The following is a 14,140-nucleotide window of genomic DNA, read 5'->3' as shown; positions in this document are numbered from 1 at the left end:
ATAACTTACAACATTCTTCCTGGGGCGGAAGTTTCCTATAAGGAAAGCCAAGCTACCCTTTTTTTTTTTTTTTCTGGGCAGATATCAATTACCCAAGCTCTCAGGCCAGACATATAAACAAAAACAAAACAAATGTGCTTCCTTCCTTATTAGCAATGCGCCTCACAGACTAGAAATATTATCTCTTTCTGTAGTCAAACCCTCACAGCTAGCCTGATGCCATTTGACGAGAAGTTTCTAGCTGGGTATGAAGGTACATAACCTTAAAACCAATGCTTGGGAGGCAGAGGCAAGTTGATCTCTGAATTTGAGGCCAGCATGGTCTACATATGAATTCCAGGCTAGCCAGTAAGTGAGGTGTGTCTCTGTATAGTCCATTGTTAATTGCTGAACCAGCAGTGAGCTAAATGCTAACCTGGTGTTGTCACTGCTATTGAGAAATCTCGAGCCGGGCGTGGTGGCGCATGCCTGTAATCCCAGCACTCGGGAGGCAGAGGCAGGCGGATCGCTGTGAGTTCGAGGCCAGCCTGGTCTACAAAGTGAGTCCAGGACAGCCAAGGCTAACACAGAGAGACCTAGTCTCGAAAAACCAAAAAAAAAGAGAAATCTCCAGTCTCAATGTTGTGCAGAGTAAGATCCTGTTTGTTTCATTGTTTTTGTTTTGTTTTGTTTTTTGAGACAGGGTTTCTCTGTGTTAGCCTTGACTATCCTGGACTGGCTTTGTAGACCAGGCTGGCCTCGAACTCACAGCAATCCACCTGCCTCTGCCTCTCGAGTGCTGCGATTAAAGGTGTGTGCCACCACATCCGGTTAAAGAAAAAAAAAAGAAAATTTAAAACTTATGATGAAAACGTTTTTATGTGTGCTTAAGTGTGTTTGTATGTGCCTGTATGTCAGTATGTGCACATGCATGCAGAAGCCCTTGGAGGCCAAAAGAAGGCCTGCATGATATGGGTGCTGGGAACCTAACTCTAGTCCTCTACAAGAGCAGCAAGCACCCTCTACTGCTGAGCCACCTCTCCCGCCCTTTCCCAGAAGAAAAACAATACAAATAATAAGCAAGGCCCACTTACAGAGGTCAGAGTTGCAGTCCTCAGTGAGCCTATTGTCAAGCAAATTTACAGGCACAAGGCTTAAGAGATGGTACTTCCTGGAGTGAAAATGAAAACAATCGGGTAGACAACATGGAGTGCCCCTTAAAGATTTAGAAACAAAGACCCAAGCCGGGCGGTGGTGGCGCATGCCTTTAATCCCAGCACTCGGGAGGCAGAGGCAGGCGGATCGCTGTGAGTTCGAGGCCAGCCTGGTCTACAAAGTGAGTCCAGGACAGTCAAGGCTACACAGAGAAACCCTGTCTCAAAAAAAAAACCAAAAAAAAAAAAAAAAAAAAGAAAGAAACAAAGACCCAAAGCAATATTTGAGGCCTGTAATCTGAGCTCTCAGTAGACTAGATTAGCAGTCCAAGGCCAGCCTCAGCTACATAAGTAAAAAGAGAGGCCATGAATTTGAAGGAGAGTAGCTAGGGTGTATGGGAGGGTTTGGATGGAAGAAAGAGAAGGGAGAAGTTCTGTAATCAAATTATAAGCTAAAAACATAAAAAAGGAGCAGAGCGACACACACCTTTGGTCCCAGCACTTATGAGGCGGAGGAAGGCAGATCTTTGTGAGTTCGAGGCCAGGGCTACACACAGAAACCCTGTCTCAAACAAACAAACAAACAAAAACCCAAACAAGTTGGTTTGATTCAGGAAGCCTGTGCATGTGTGAGAACTTGGCAGAAGCTATCTTTATAACTTTAGAAATTACACTACTGGGGGCTGGAGAGATGGCTCAGAGGTTAAGGGCACTGTCTGCTCTTCCAGAGGTCCTGAGTTCAATTCCCAGCAACCACATGGTGCCTCACAACCATCTATGATGTGATCTGGTACCCTCTTCTGGTGTGCAGGCACACATGTGGGCAGAATATTGTATAAATAATAAATAAAATAAAATAAATTTAAATTAAATTAAAAAAGAAATTATGTTATTTCTACTACAGTGTATTCTTTTTTGGTGTGTGTGTGTGTGTGTGTGTGTGTGTGTGTGTGTGTGTGTGTGTGTGTGTTGAGAAAGGTTCACTATTATAGCTCTGGTTGGCCTGGAACTTGCTATGTAGATGTTAGACCAGCCTAGTCTTCAATGCACCATCAGATCTGGCCTGGGAGCACCTACGTAGTCAAGGATGAACCTCAGTCTATGATCTCCTTGGTAGTTGTTTTCACCTCCCAAAGGCTGCAATTACAGCTATTTGTCACCGTGCCCAGTTGGCATACTCAACATTTAAAATCAGAAGTGAATTCTCGAATATCACCACTCAGGAAAAAAATTAACATATCGAGGAGTAAGTTTATTTTATTTCTTGTTTGTTCTATTTTATTTATTTTAATTTCATATGCATTGGTGTTTTGCCTCCATCCATGTCTGTGTGCCAGGGTGTCAGATCTGGGAGTTACAGACAGTTGTAAGTTGCTGTGTGGGTACTGGTACTGGGAATTGAACCCAAGTCCTCTGGAAGAGCAGACAGTGCTCCTAACTGCTGAACCATCTCTCCAAGTCCCTATTATTGCTTTTTTTTTTTTGAGACAGGGTCTCTCTACGTACTTCTGGCTGTTCTGTAGCTGCTTGTTATGCAGATCTGGTTGGCCTCAAACTCATGGAGATCTGCCTGCCTCTGCTTCTCTGATGCTGGGATTAAAAGCATGCACCTTGAGCCAGGCATGGTGGCGCATGCCTTTAATCCTGGCACTTGGGAAGCAGAGGCAGGTGGATTGCTGTGAGTTCGAGGCCAACCTGGTCTACAAAGCAAGTCCAGGATGGCCAAGACTAGCACAGAGAGGCCCTGTCTCAAAAAACCAAAACAAACAAACAAAAAAAGCCAGACTTCTTATTTTCTTTCTTTCCTTTTTTCCTTTGTTTTTGTTTTTGTTTTTTGAGACAGGGTTTCTCTGTGTAGCCTTGGCTGTCCTGGACTCACTTTTTAGACCAGGCTGGCCTGGAACTCACAGCAATCTGCCTGCCTCTCCCTCCCACGTGCTGGGATTAAAGGCATGGGCCACTATACCTGGCTTTTGTTTTTTTTTTTTTTTGTTTTTCTTTTTTTTTTTTTAGAGACTGTCTTTCTATGCAATGCTGGCTGGCCTGGCACTCACTGTATAGGCCAGACTAGCCTCAAACTCACAGAGATGCCCCTGCCTCAGTCTCCTGAGTGCTGCTAAAGTTTCTTAATGGTTTGCACCACCACACTGGGCTGAAGAGTAATTTTCTGACATGTTATAAACATATTATCATATTGTTCTGTATAAATGAGATCTTTTTCCTAAGTAAAAAAATGTTTGAAATGTTTATAGATAACTGTTATTCTATTATACTATAATTTGACTATGATGCACTTTGTCACTCAAAGCCATGGAAAATTGCATTGCTAATATATTTATTCTAAGTCTTGCTGGGGCAGTTTTACTTTTAGAAGATGAGAGATGGAACGATGATGGTGTATAGAGTTTGGCTGTAGGTTCGTTGTCATCTACTATCTGTGTCTTGAACTCAATATTTTTGTTTTGAAATCTCAAACCTGAGTTGAGGTGTTTGAATAATGGTACGTTCCCCAACTTTTCTAAAAAAATTAAAATTAAGAATTTCAACAGTTGAATTGAGCTGGAGTGCAGTTCAGTGGTTGAGTGCTGGTGTTGTATACATTAGATTCTTGGTTTAATCACAAGCACCACACCAAAAAAAAAAAAAAAAAAAAAAAAGAAAGAAAAAGAAAAAGAAAAAAGAAAAGAAAAATAATAAAACTCCCAAACAAACAACATCAATAACAAAAGCAACCCTGTTTTGTCTTAAGAATTTGCTCAATTGAAAATTTCTGGCTGGGGCTGGTGGTACACGCCTTTAATCCCAGCACTTAGGAGGCAGAGGCAGGCGTATCACTTTGAGTTTGAGGCCAGCCTGGTCTACAAAGAGAATCTAGGACAGCCAAGGCTACACAGAGAAACCCTGTCTCCAACACACACATACCCCGCCTCCCTCTCAAAATAAATTTTCTATCAGTCACATTATTTAAGTTTTGGTTCCTGCTATCATTGTTTTGTGTTCAAGTGTAGAAAAAGTATATTTGAAAAAAAAGTATATTTGCATAGACTTTAATAATGAATTATTTCAAGCCAGGCATGGTGGCGCAGGCCTTTAATCCTAGCATTCGGAAGCAGAGGCAGGCGGATCGCTGTGAGTTCGAGGTCAGCCTGGTCTACAAAGTGAGTCCAGGACAGCCAAGGCTCCACAAAAAACAAAACAAAACAAAACCAAAAAAAAAAAAAAAAAAAAAGATTTCAAATCATGTCTGGATTTTGTGATGGTCTGTGACTTCTAGACACTGCACCACTGAAGATCTGGTTCCATTAGATAGAAACGGGGTATTTCTGTGGGGGCCCTTCTCCAACATATCAAGAAAAATAACTGTTTCAGTAAACTGAAGCCATTGACATTTTTAACTAGAGAAACATATGGTGGAGGAAACAAGAAACATTTAACACGAATTAAACTCGGTCTAAGCATGAAGAAGTGTGCTGGAAGCCGGAGCAGTTCGGCCACGGTGGTGAACAGACCTCCAGCCCAAAGAAACTCTGGACAGTTAAATCTTGGTGAGAACTCTGGTAGAGAGGCTATACTCTGGGCAAGTGTCCAATGTTTCAAATTCTGAGGTTACACCTCCCACCTCGAAAACAGCGAAGTTAGAGTGCCTTATTCCCAAATCAATTCCCGCTCAATTCTGAAGAACAGCAACGAAAGCAGAAACACACAAAAAAAAGTGTCTCTGGTTCTGTTCCTTTTCAAACTCTGGAATATTTTAAAACTTTTCTTGCAGGTTAATAATGACTACCTTCCGGTAGCACGACATTGCCCCTCAGAGACTACAAGCCCCAGTAGGCTGCACACTAGGCACAGCGGGTACTCTAACCCCTAGGACGCGCGGGACGCTCCTATCCGGATCCCTGGCTGGACGCCTTGGCCGCACATTCTTCTGGGACTTGTAGTCTACTCCGTTTTCCTGTCCGCGCAGACTCCAGCGGCCTCTGTCTGCCCTTCGGTCCTTGCAAAAGCCCAGCCCAAAATTCGGCGCTCCCCACCCCCATCAAGTGGCCTTCCCTCCGGAGCCAACCTCCTCCGGTCACGTGGAAGACTCTCACGATACGATTGGCTGAAGTGTGAAGGGGGCGGGGCCCAATCCCCTGCGAGGTTCCGTGCCCCTGGTCCAGCCGCTTGTTTGGTTGCTGCCGTCACCTCATGGCGACTCGGCTTGAGGAGGCAACGCGGGGAAGAGGTGGCGGTTCCGAGGAGACTGTTGAGGGCGGACAGGGCGGACGGCGACGCAGCCCCCAGCAGAAGGTCAGTGGAGGGGACGCCTTCGTTGTACTTGGGTCGCGGGGATGATTGGGTTACCTTTTTCGGGGTTCACCTCTTCACTTACCCCCTTTACCTTTAGCCACGGGACGAACATCCGGCCCATTCCCCCTTTTCCTTCAGAGTGATGGTAGTTGGAGCAGGTGGGGGGTGTGGGACTGAAATGGATAAGGTGAGAAGGGACAATGTTTGGGACTTGGGGGCACTCGGCGGTAAGGGTTTCAGGGCGGGCAGGGTGGACCCCTGGCTGTGAGGGCAAAGGGGTGCTAGGCAGGGGCGCTCCAGGTGTGACAGCCACGTGCGGCCGGTGCTGCCCCGGAGTGTCGGTTGTTCTGTCTCAGCCGGTGTGGTCACTGTGCTCTGGGACTCCGCTGCCGGTGGAGGCGGCAGTGTGGGGGTGGGGGCTCACCGGGGTACAGGATCGCCCTCGCAGCATTGGGCAGGTGCGTAGGGCGCGCTGCGGGGTGCTCCCCGGCCTCGGAGCTGAGGCTGTTGCGCAGTAAGATAACAACGCGGGAGCCTGAGCTGCGTTTCGCCCCTTCCCCCGCTTCCCTTCGCCCCCCTCCCCGCGCCACTGCGCGGGCGGCTACGCGGGGGACGCCTTGGGGCTCCCGGGGCTTGGTCTCTGGGCATCACCAACCTGCCATGAGCGTGAGGCTGGGCATGAGGTGGTAATGCTGGAGAACCAGCATCTTCTGATAGCAGTTTCCCCATTCTTGCTACTAGCCTCTTTCTTTTCTTTCTTTTTAATTTGATAAGTGGAAACTTGAGTGCCTCCTGGGCTTGGGTTTTTGGTCTTTCTTAATCTAGCAGAGGAGCTTGACCGTTTGTTTCCCCTAGCCTTACTTGACTCATGTCAAGGAGTTTTCAGTGTCTCCCTGGATACAAGAAAATTGAGATCTCTTTCAGAATGGGAGAAATCCACTTGTTCTGGAGCTCAGTGGGTGGAGTTTTGACAATGATTGCACAACGAATAGGGTACAGGGTTTTCTGGCCCTGGAACCAAGAACTGGGGTGTATGGTATTGAAAAGGTGGAAATTCCATCCTTTTTCCTTGCAGGAGAACATATTGAAACCGCTCGACTCGTTGGACACCCTGCTTGACCACTGAGGGCTATTTAGTATTACTTAATTATGTATTTGACTAATCTTAAAAGCCACTCCTGTATGAAGTTACGAAATAATATTTTTCTAATGCCATTCATGAACTTCAAAAAGGAGAACAAAGGTCTGGTTTACATTTGAGCAGTGTCAAGAATTGGCTTTTTAGGGCCTGCTCCTTTTCTCCCTCACTTTTTTCCTTTTTTTGAAATGGGTTCTTACTCTTTAGCAGCCTGGCCTTATCTGACTATGTACCCGAGGCTTGCCTTGAATGTACCATGATCCTCTTGCCTTAGCTTCCCGAGTGCCGGGAGCCACCACTCTGGCCTTTTGGTGCTTTTTTTCCCCCTAAGGTCATGCATTTTCATGTTATTTTGTCTCATAAAAGAAGGATCTACCGCTTGTAGGACTTGAAGGGAAGCTGTGGCCCAACAGTTCTTTAGGGATTCAACACTGTCACTTTGGACATTTATTTATTCCCTGAAGGTGGGGAGCCAATCTCAGTGTTTGATTTCATAGGTTCCCCAAGGGAGAACTCTGATAAAAAGCCACTGCAATTGAGGACATAAGTTCCCTTTTATGCCACTGGAATAAGGACAAAAAGTCATTGAATTAGTAAGTAAGGTTTAATCAACTAGTATTTTAAACTAAGAGAAGAGGTAATGACTTGGAGTTCAGAGCTCTCGTTAATAGCTGGATATGAATGTCTATTGTCTTATTTTTATTTTTATTTGTTTGCCCATGCTTTCCTGGAAATCTTTCTTCTGGTTTCTACCTGACTATAAAATAGAATAGAAATTAACATTACTTCTTGAATCTTCAGTTCAAAATTGAGTGAATATCTTGTGTCTGTAAAACTTAATTTTTAGTTGCTCATTCGTGATCTTCAATTTATTCATTCTAGATTAGGAACCTGAGAAAATACTCCTTTTTCTAACTTAACCTCTGTATTTTTGTTTTTCAGGAAATGATGTTAAACTCAGTTGCTTTTTAAATATTGGAGGACTTGAGAAACACAATTTTATTATTTATTTATATTATAGGACTTAAAGTGAAGAAAACTGGAGATGGGCTCTGTTGGTTCCTGGTTCAAATCATCTGCGTAGTTACTTTTATTCTTTGAGGCAGTGTCTGGTCAGGCCTCCCAAGTGCTGTGCAAGTGGGATTACTATGCCCACTTGTTAAAAAAGAGACAGAATCTTGCTGTGTTCATTTGGCTAGCCTTGAACTCCTAGGTGGAGGTGCCTAGTCTCTCTTGACCTGCTCAGTTGATTAATTATAGCATGGTTTCATAACTATATTCATTTCAACAGGCTCTTGAGGTGACTTTTCTAAAAGTAATATTGCAGTATATTTCTAGGTGTCATTTGAGGAATTGTCTGTCTTTTTGATTTTTTTCGAGACAGGGTTCTCTGTGTAGTTGGCTGTCCTGGACTCACTTTGTAGACTAAGCTGGCCTCAAACCACCTGCCTCTCTCCTGGATGGTGGGGTTAAAGGCATGCGCCACCACCATGCCTGGCAAGGAATTGTCTTAAAACTGCTGGTGTTATAGGCACTGGCCACATTTAGTTAGCTAATTTTTTTTTTTTTTTTTTTTTTTTTTTACTACTAGGGACTGAGTAGTGGGGATTATAGTTCTGTACTTACTGGGCCCAGCTTCAATTTGTTAGGGTTAAATAAAGTTTTAAGCTTTTCTTTTTCAATTATACTAACCAAATTTCAAGTATTTCAGTAGCATTAATATAGCTGTGCATATTCCAGCAGATCTAGGACAGTTTCTGGGATTTTTGTTTGTTTTGTTTCTGTTTTTTGAAAGCCAGCGTCTCATTGTCATGCTGACGTGGAACTCAGTATGTAGCCCATACCAACTTCAAATCAGCAGTCATCCTTTTGCCTCAGCTCTCCAAGTGCTAGAATTACAGGTGTGACCTACTACACCTGGCTTGAAGGTATTGTCATCATTGAATAAAACTCTATCGGGCAGCACTGATCTAAGAAATGAGGTATATGCTGAGTGTGATGGTACACTACACACCTTTAATCCTAATACTTGGGAAGTAGTGGCAGGTGGGTCTCTGTGAGTTCCAGGACAGCCAGGGCTGTTACACAAGAGAAACCCTGCCTTGAAAAACAAAATAAACAAAAAAGAAACTTAAGTATACATTATTAAATATTGCAGGCATTTTCAAAATCAAAGAACTATTAAGTTCACTAATATTACTTCCTATTTCATAAAGTTGAACTTAAGAAAGGTAAGACACTTGAACAATTTGTCAATTTACAGAAATTTGAGTAGAAAGTACAGAGTTCTCATATTCCTGTTCACGCATACCTTTTCCCCTTGTTGACATGTTGTAGTAATGTCACAATTTGTTAACAATTGTTCAGGTACCACAGATACAGATTACTGGGTTCAGTGATGTTATACATTTATGGATTTTGACAAGTATATAATAACATGTGTCTAGAGTAGCCTGGGCTCCACCTAGTCATCCTTCCCAACTGCTGGCACCAACTGATACCACCACCACTGGTAGTTACCACCAACTGGTATTTACTTATGTATCCATGTCTGTGTGTGTGTGTGTGTTATACTACATGTGTGGTGGTCAGAAGACATTTACCACATGGGTCCCTACAGATCAAACTCAGGTTAGCAGCAAGTGCTTTTACCCACTGAGCTATTTTGGCAGTCTCAAGTCTGTTGTTTTTTTGAGATAGTATTTCACTGTGTAGCCCAAGCTGGCCTCACAATCCTTCTACCTTAGTCCTCTGTATGTTGTGATTTTAGGCATGTGCCACATATCATGTCAAGTTGCCACTGTATGTGTGTGTTTATTACCGGACAGGCCCTCAGTATGTAGTCTACAATGTCCTATCAAATTGGTCATTTAACTCTTTTTGTTTTTTCTAAAACATCCCAATGTTTTTGTTTTTAACTAACTTTTCGCTTGGGAATATTAAAAGATGATTTGACTAGGGGCAAGAGAGATGTCTCAGCCATTAAGAGCACAATAGAGGACCAGAGTTCAATTCCTAGTGGCCTGTAACTCCAGCTTCAGGGAACTGTAATGTCTCTGTCCTCCATGGGCACCTGTATATACTCACATGCATACACATAATTAGGAATGAAAACCTTGTAAAAATTTAACTATTACTAAACATGCTTTTAGGTCTACAAACCATTTTGAAAGCTAAAATATGATACTTGGATCCACCTTAAGAAAGCCTTGCATTTACATCGTGTCCTATCATTTTTATAACATATTTGCAAATGCATTAACTCTATTATCATCACTCAGATGCTGTAGAGAAGGTTGGGCAGCTGACATTGCCCTCATTTCCTGATGATACACTGCTAGGTAAGGTCAAGTGACTTGCCCAAGGGATGAAGCTAAGTCTGGAACCCAGTGCCCTTTCATCTCTACTATGGTAATGAGTAGTGTAGTAGTGGGTAAATAGTATAGTTTTTAGAGTCAAGACTCTTGGCTCTCTGCCACTTAATAATTCTGTAACCTTGGGCATATTTCTCAAGCTACAAGCCTTAATCGAGTTGTCTAGAAAGTAGGGTTGCTGCTATGTGCACCATATTAGGATTATTGTGAAGAACGAATTGATAGGACACTTGGCATAGTATGAGGTATATAAAATTTTGTGTAGTTTGTGTGAATGTTATTTGTTTAATTATTCTATGTGCATTAGTATGAAGGTGTCAGAATCCCTAGAACTAGAGTTACAGACAATTTTGAACCACCATGTTGTGCAGGGAATTGAACCTAGGTCCTTTGGAAGAGCAGGCAGTGTTCTTAACCACTGAGCCATCTCTCCAGCCCCAAAGAATTCATTTTTTGATTGTTTTTCGAGACAGGGTCTCTCTGTGTAGCCTTGGCTGTCCTGGACTCCCTTTGTAGACCAGCCTGGCTTTGAACACACAGTGATCTGCCTGCCTCTTCCTCCCAAGTGCTGAGATTAAAGGCGTGCGCCATCATCACGTCTAAATTTTATGTAGTTTGGAAGGGATAATATATGGTAGATGAGATTCTGTTGCTTTTACTTATGGTGCGATTAATTTTGTAATCCATCTTCCAGACTTTGTATTTTCTCCCCTTCTCAGAATCTCTGATAAGACAATCAGGGCTGGACAAGAGTTCAGGAAGGAACCATTTCTGTTATTTTTTTCTCTATTTGCCAACTTGATGAGCTTTCCCTTTTCTGGCATAGATATTAATAAATAAAGCAATCTAGCTACATTGTTTTAGCTATTGCCAAGGTTTTATTGAAAAAAATATTTTTAATTACATCTATGTGCTGGGGTATGTGCGTGTGAGTGTGGGTACTTGTGGGGGCCAAAAGAGGGCCTTGAATTCCCAGGAGCTGGAGTTACAGGCAGTTGTGAGTCTCCTGACATGCTTCTGGGATCTGAACACTAGAGCAGCAAGTGCTCATAACTGTTGAACCATCTCTCTGGCCCCCAAGCTTACAATTTAAAAAAAAAAAAAGAGTCATGCAGGGCCAGGAATGGTGGCTCACACCTTTAATCCCAGCACTAGGGAAGCAGAGGCAAATGGGTTGCTGTAGACTGGGCCAGCCTGGTCTATAAAGTGAGTCCAGGACAGCTAAGGCTACACAGAGAAACCCTGTCCGGGGGGCAGGGGAATCATGCAGAAGAAGCTGCAATGAGAACATCTATATACAGGCAGTACTTTCTTTTAGTAATCTTCACATTTTCACATTATAATGTAATATTCATTTGTCTTTCTTTTTCTTTTCTTTTCTGAGACAAGGTCCCGCTACGAATCCCAGCCCAGGCCTGTCTCAAACTTGTGATTCCCTGACCTCAGCTGCCAGGATGCTAGGATTACAGTTGTATGCTACCATACCCAACTGGAAGGTATATTTGGATGTCGTTTTCTGTGTCATTTGTTGGCCTTGATTGGAGAAGTTGTATGTAGGAAAGATTAAATTCACATAAAATAGAGTCTAGCTGGGCGTGGTGGCGCATGCCTTTAATCCCAGCACTCTGGAGACAGAGGTAGGCGGATCTCTGTGAGTTCAAGGCCAGCCTGGTCTACAAAGGGAGTCCAGGACAGCCAAGGCTACACAGAGAACCCTGTCTAGAAAAATCCAAAAAAAAAAAAATAGAGTCTATATTCAATCACCCTTTTCCACCATTTCTAGGGATAGAACACAGGGTTTTTGCATACTAGTTAAATGCTATACCATTGGACCTATATCTCTCAGCACTTTGGAGGGGTTTGTTCATTTTTTTTTGTAGTTTTTTTTTATTAATTTATTCATATTACATCTCAGTTGTTAGCCCATCCCATGTATCCTCCCATTCCTCCCTTCCTCCCACTTCCCCCCTACTCCCCTCCCCTCCCCTAAGTCTGTGTCTGAGGGGGACCTCCTCCCCCTGAATATGCTCATACGGTATCAAGTCTCTCCTTGGTGACCTATTATCTTTCCTCTGAGTGCCACCAGGCATCTCCATCCAAGGGACATGTTCAAATATGGGGCACCAGAGTTTGTGTGAAAGTTAGATCTCCTTCTCCACTCAACAGTGGAGAATGTCCATCGGCTAGTCCGGGTAGGGGTTCAAGGTTTACTGCCTATTTTTTCCTTGGCTGTTGCCACAGTTTGCGGAGGACCCCAGGGCCCAGACTCGCCTGTAGTTTTCCAGGACCCGCTGGATCCTTCTATTTCCTCTTTCTCCCAGGCTTTTCACACCTAAAGTCTCAACAGGATGTCCTCCCCTCTTACCCACTAACCTGGTAGGTACAGTTTTTCATGGGGACGTACACCTTGGACTAGTGTCTCGATATAAGTGAGTATATACCATTTAGCTCTTTTTGCTTCTGTGTGAACTCACTCATTATGACAATTTCTAGTTCAATCCATTTGTCCACAAATTTTGGAAATTCCTTGTTTTTAATAGCTGAGTAGTATTCCATAGTGTAAATGTACCACAGTTTCTTTACCTATGTGTCCCTCAATAGAAGAATGGGGGGGTTTGTTCTTTACAAGACTCATTATAATAGATTTCTTGCCAATAGGTTCCGTTTAGATTTTATATTTTTTAGGGAGTTAAATTTCAAAGGAAAGAAATGTGATGCTTTTTTTTCTTGTTTCATGTAGTGTTAGGTACTTTCAATGTTCATGTATTTTAATATCTGAGATCTACAAAGTAGTTGGTATTACTTTTTTAAAACATTCTCACCAGGTGGTGGTGGCACATGCCTTTAATGGATAATGTATTAAAAAATGGAATGCTACCGAGCTCTAATGAAAAATTAAGTTAAAAAAAATTACAGGAGGGCTGGAGAGATGGCTCAGAGGTTAAGAGCACTGACTGCTCTTCCAGAGGTCCTGAGTTCAATTCCCAGCAACCACATGGTGGCTCACAACCATCTATAATGAGATCTGATGCCCTCTTCTGCCCTTCAGGTGTACACGCATACAAAAGAAATAAATAATAAATAAATACTTTTAAAAAATTTACAGGAGGCCATGTGTGGTGGCACATGGATCTCTGTGAGTTCGATGTCAGCCTGAGGTCTGGTTCAAGTATACATAGTGAGTCCCAAGCCAGCCAGAACGACATTGTGAAGTCCTATTGTGAAAAACAAACAAACATGAAAATGGATGGACTTAAAAAGTACATTAAGTAAGGCCACACAATTACAGAAAGAACAAACCTTATATTTTTTCTCATGCAGAGTGTAGCCAATTATATGTTAACAAATGTACATGAAGTAAAAACAAGAAAGGCTAAATATAAGGGCATAAGGCATGACTGACTATAGATAACGAACGTGAGTTATGAAAGAGGACATAAAGCTAATTGTTGGGCTTTTTGGTTTGGTGGTGAATAAGTCCATAAAATATTTAGCCGGGTGTGTGGTGCACAACTTTAATCCCAGTAGAGGCAGGTGGATCGCTGTGAGTTTGAGGCCAGCCTGGTTTACAAAGCAACTCTAGGACAGCCAAGACTACACAGAGAAACCCTTTCTCAAAAAACAAAAAAAATCGATACTGTAAGTGCAAAATATAATATGAAGCTCTGTTCTGACTGTGTAGAGATTCAATTGGGTTTGGTTAATTTTGGTATATGTTTTTATTTATTTGCAAGAATTTTTTTTGCAAGAATTTTTATAATAAAATATATAAAAATGTAAAAAAGAAAAATATTTGAACAAAGTTCAGCTAAGACAAACTGTAAATGAGAAGGAATTAATGGATAATTTTCATTATCGGTTCATTTGCTGTCTGACAACTAACTTGATTCTAAGTCTTTGCTATAGTGAATAAAGCACCAATAAACACAGAGGGTGCAAATAATATTTAAAAATTTCCACAGTGGCTGTATTAATTTTTACCCCACAACATTTAAGATCCATTCACAATTGATCTGTGTGTAGTGGCACACACCTTTAATCACAGTACTTGGGAGGCAGAGGCAGGCATATTTTTGAGTTGGAGGCCAGCCTGGGTTACACAGTGAGTTTCAGGACAGCCAGAGCTGTATGAGACCCTGTCTCAAAACCACAAAACAAAACAAAAATCTACTCATACTTGGACCATGTTTTTTTTGTTTGTTTGT

At 42.5% G+C, this 14,140-nt stretch overlaps 1 protein-coding gene across 3 annotated transcripts in view; it reads left to right on the top strand.

Annotated features, from left to right (window-relative positions):
- Positions 1-5,259: 5,259 nt before the first annotated feature.
- The window catches only part of TXLNG (taxilin gamma), a 52,589-nt gene continuing 43,708 nt past the window's right edge, over positions 5,260-14,140 (top strand). For 2 of the 3 annotated variants that reach the window (XM_084790183.1, XM_084790185.1), the window contains exon 1: positions 5,260-5,423. In XM_084790183.1, the coding sequence (XP_084646309.1) occupies positions 5,322-5,423 (102 nt within the window). In that variant the 5' untranslated portion in view covers positions 5,260-5,321. The remainder of the gene's footprint in view (positions 5,424-14,140) is intronic. The other variant, XM_084790186.1, reaches the window with a different exon arrangement.

This window comes from Acomys minous (assembly GCF_964271855.1).
Source record: "Acomys minous genome assembly, chromosome: 7".
NCBI lineage: Eukaryota > Metazoa > Chordata > Mammalia > Rodentia > Muridae > Acomys > Acomys minous.
This window is presented reverse-complemented; position numbering and strand designations above follow the sequence as displayed.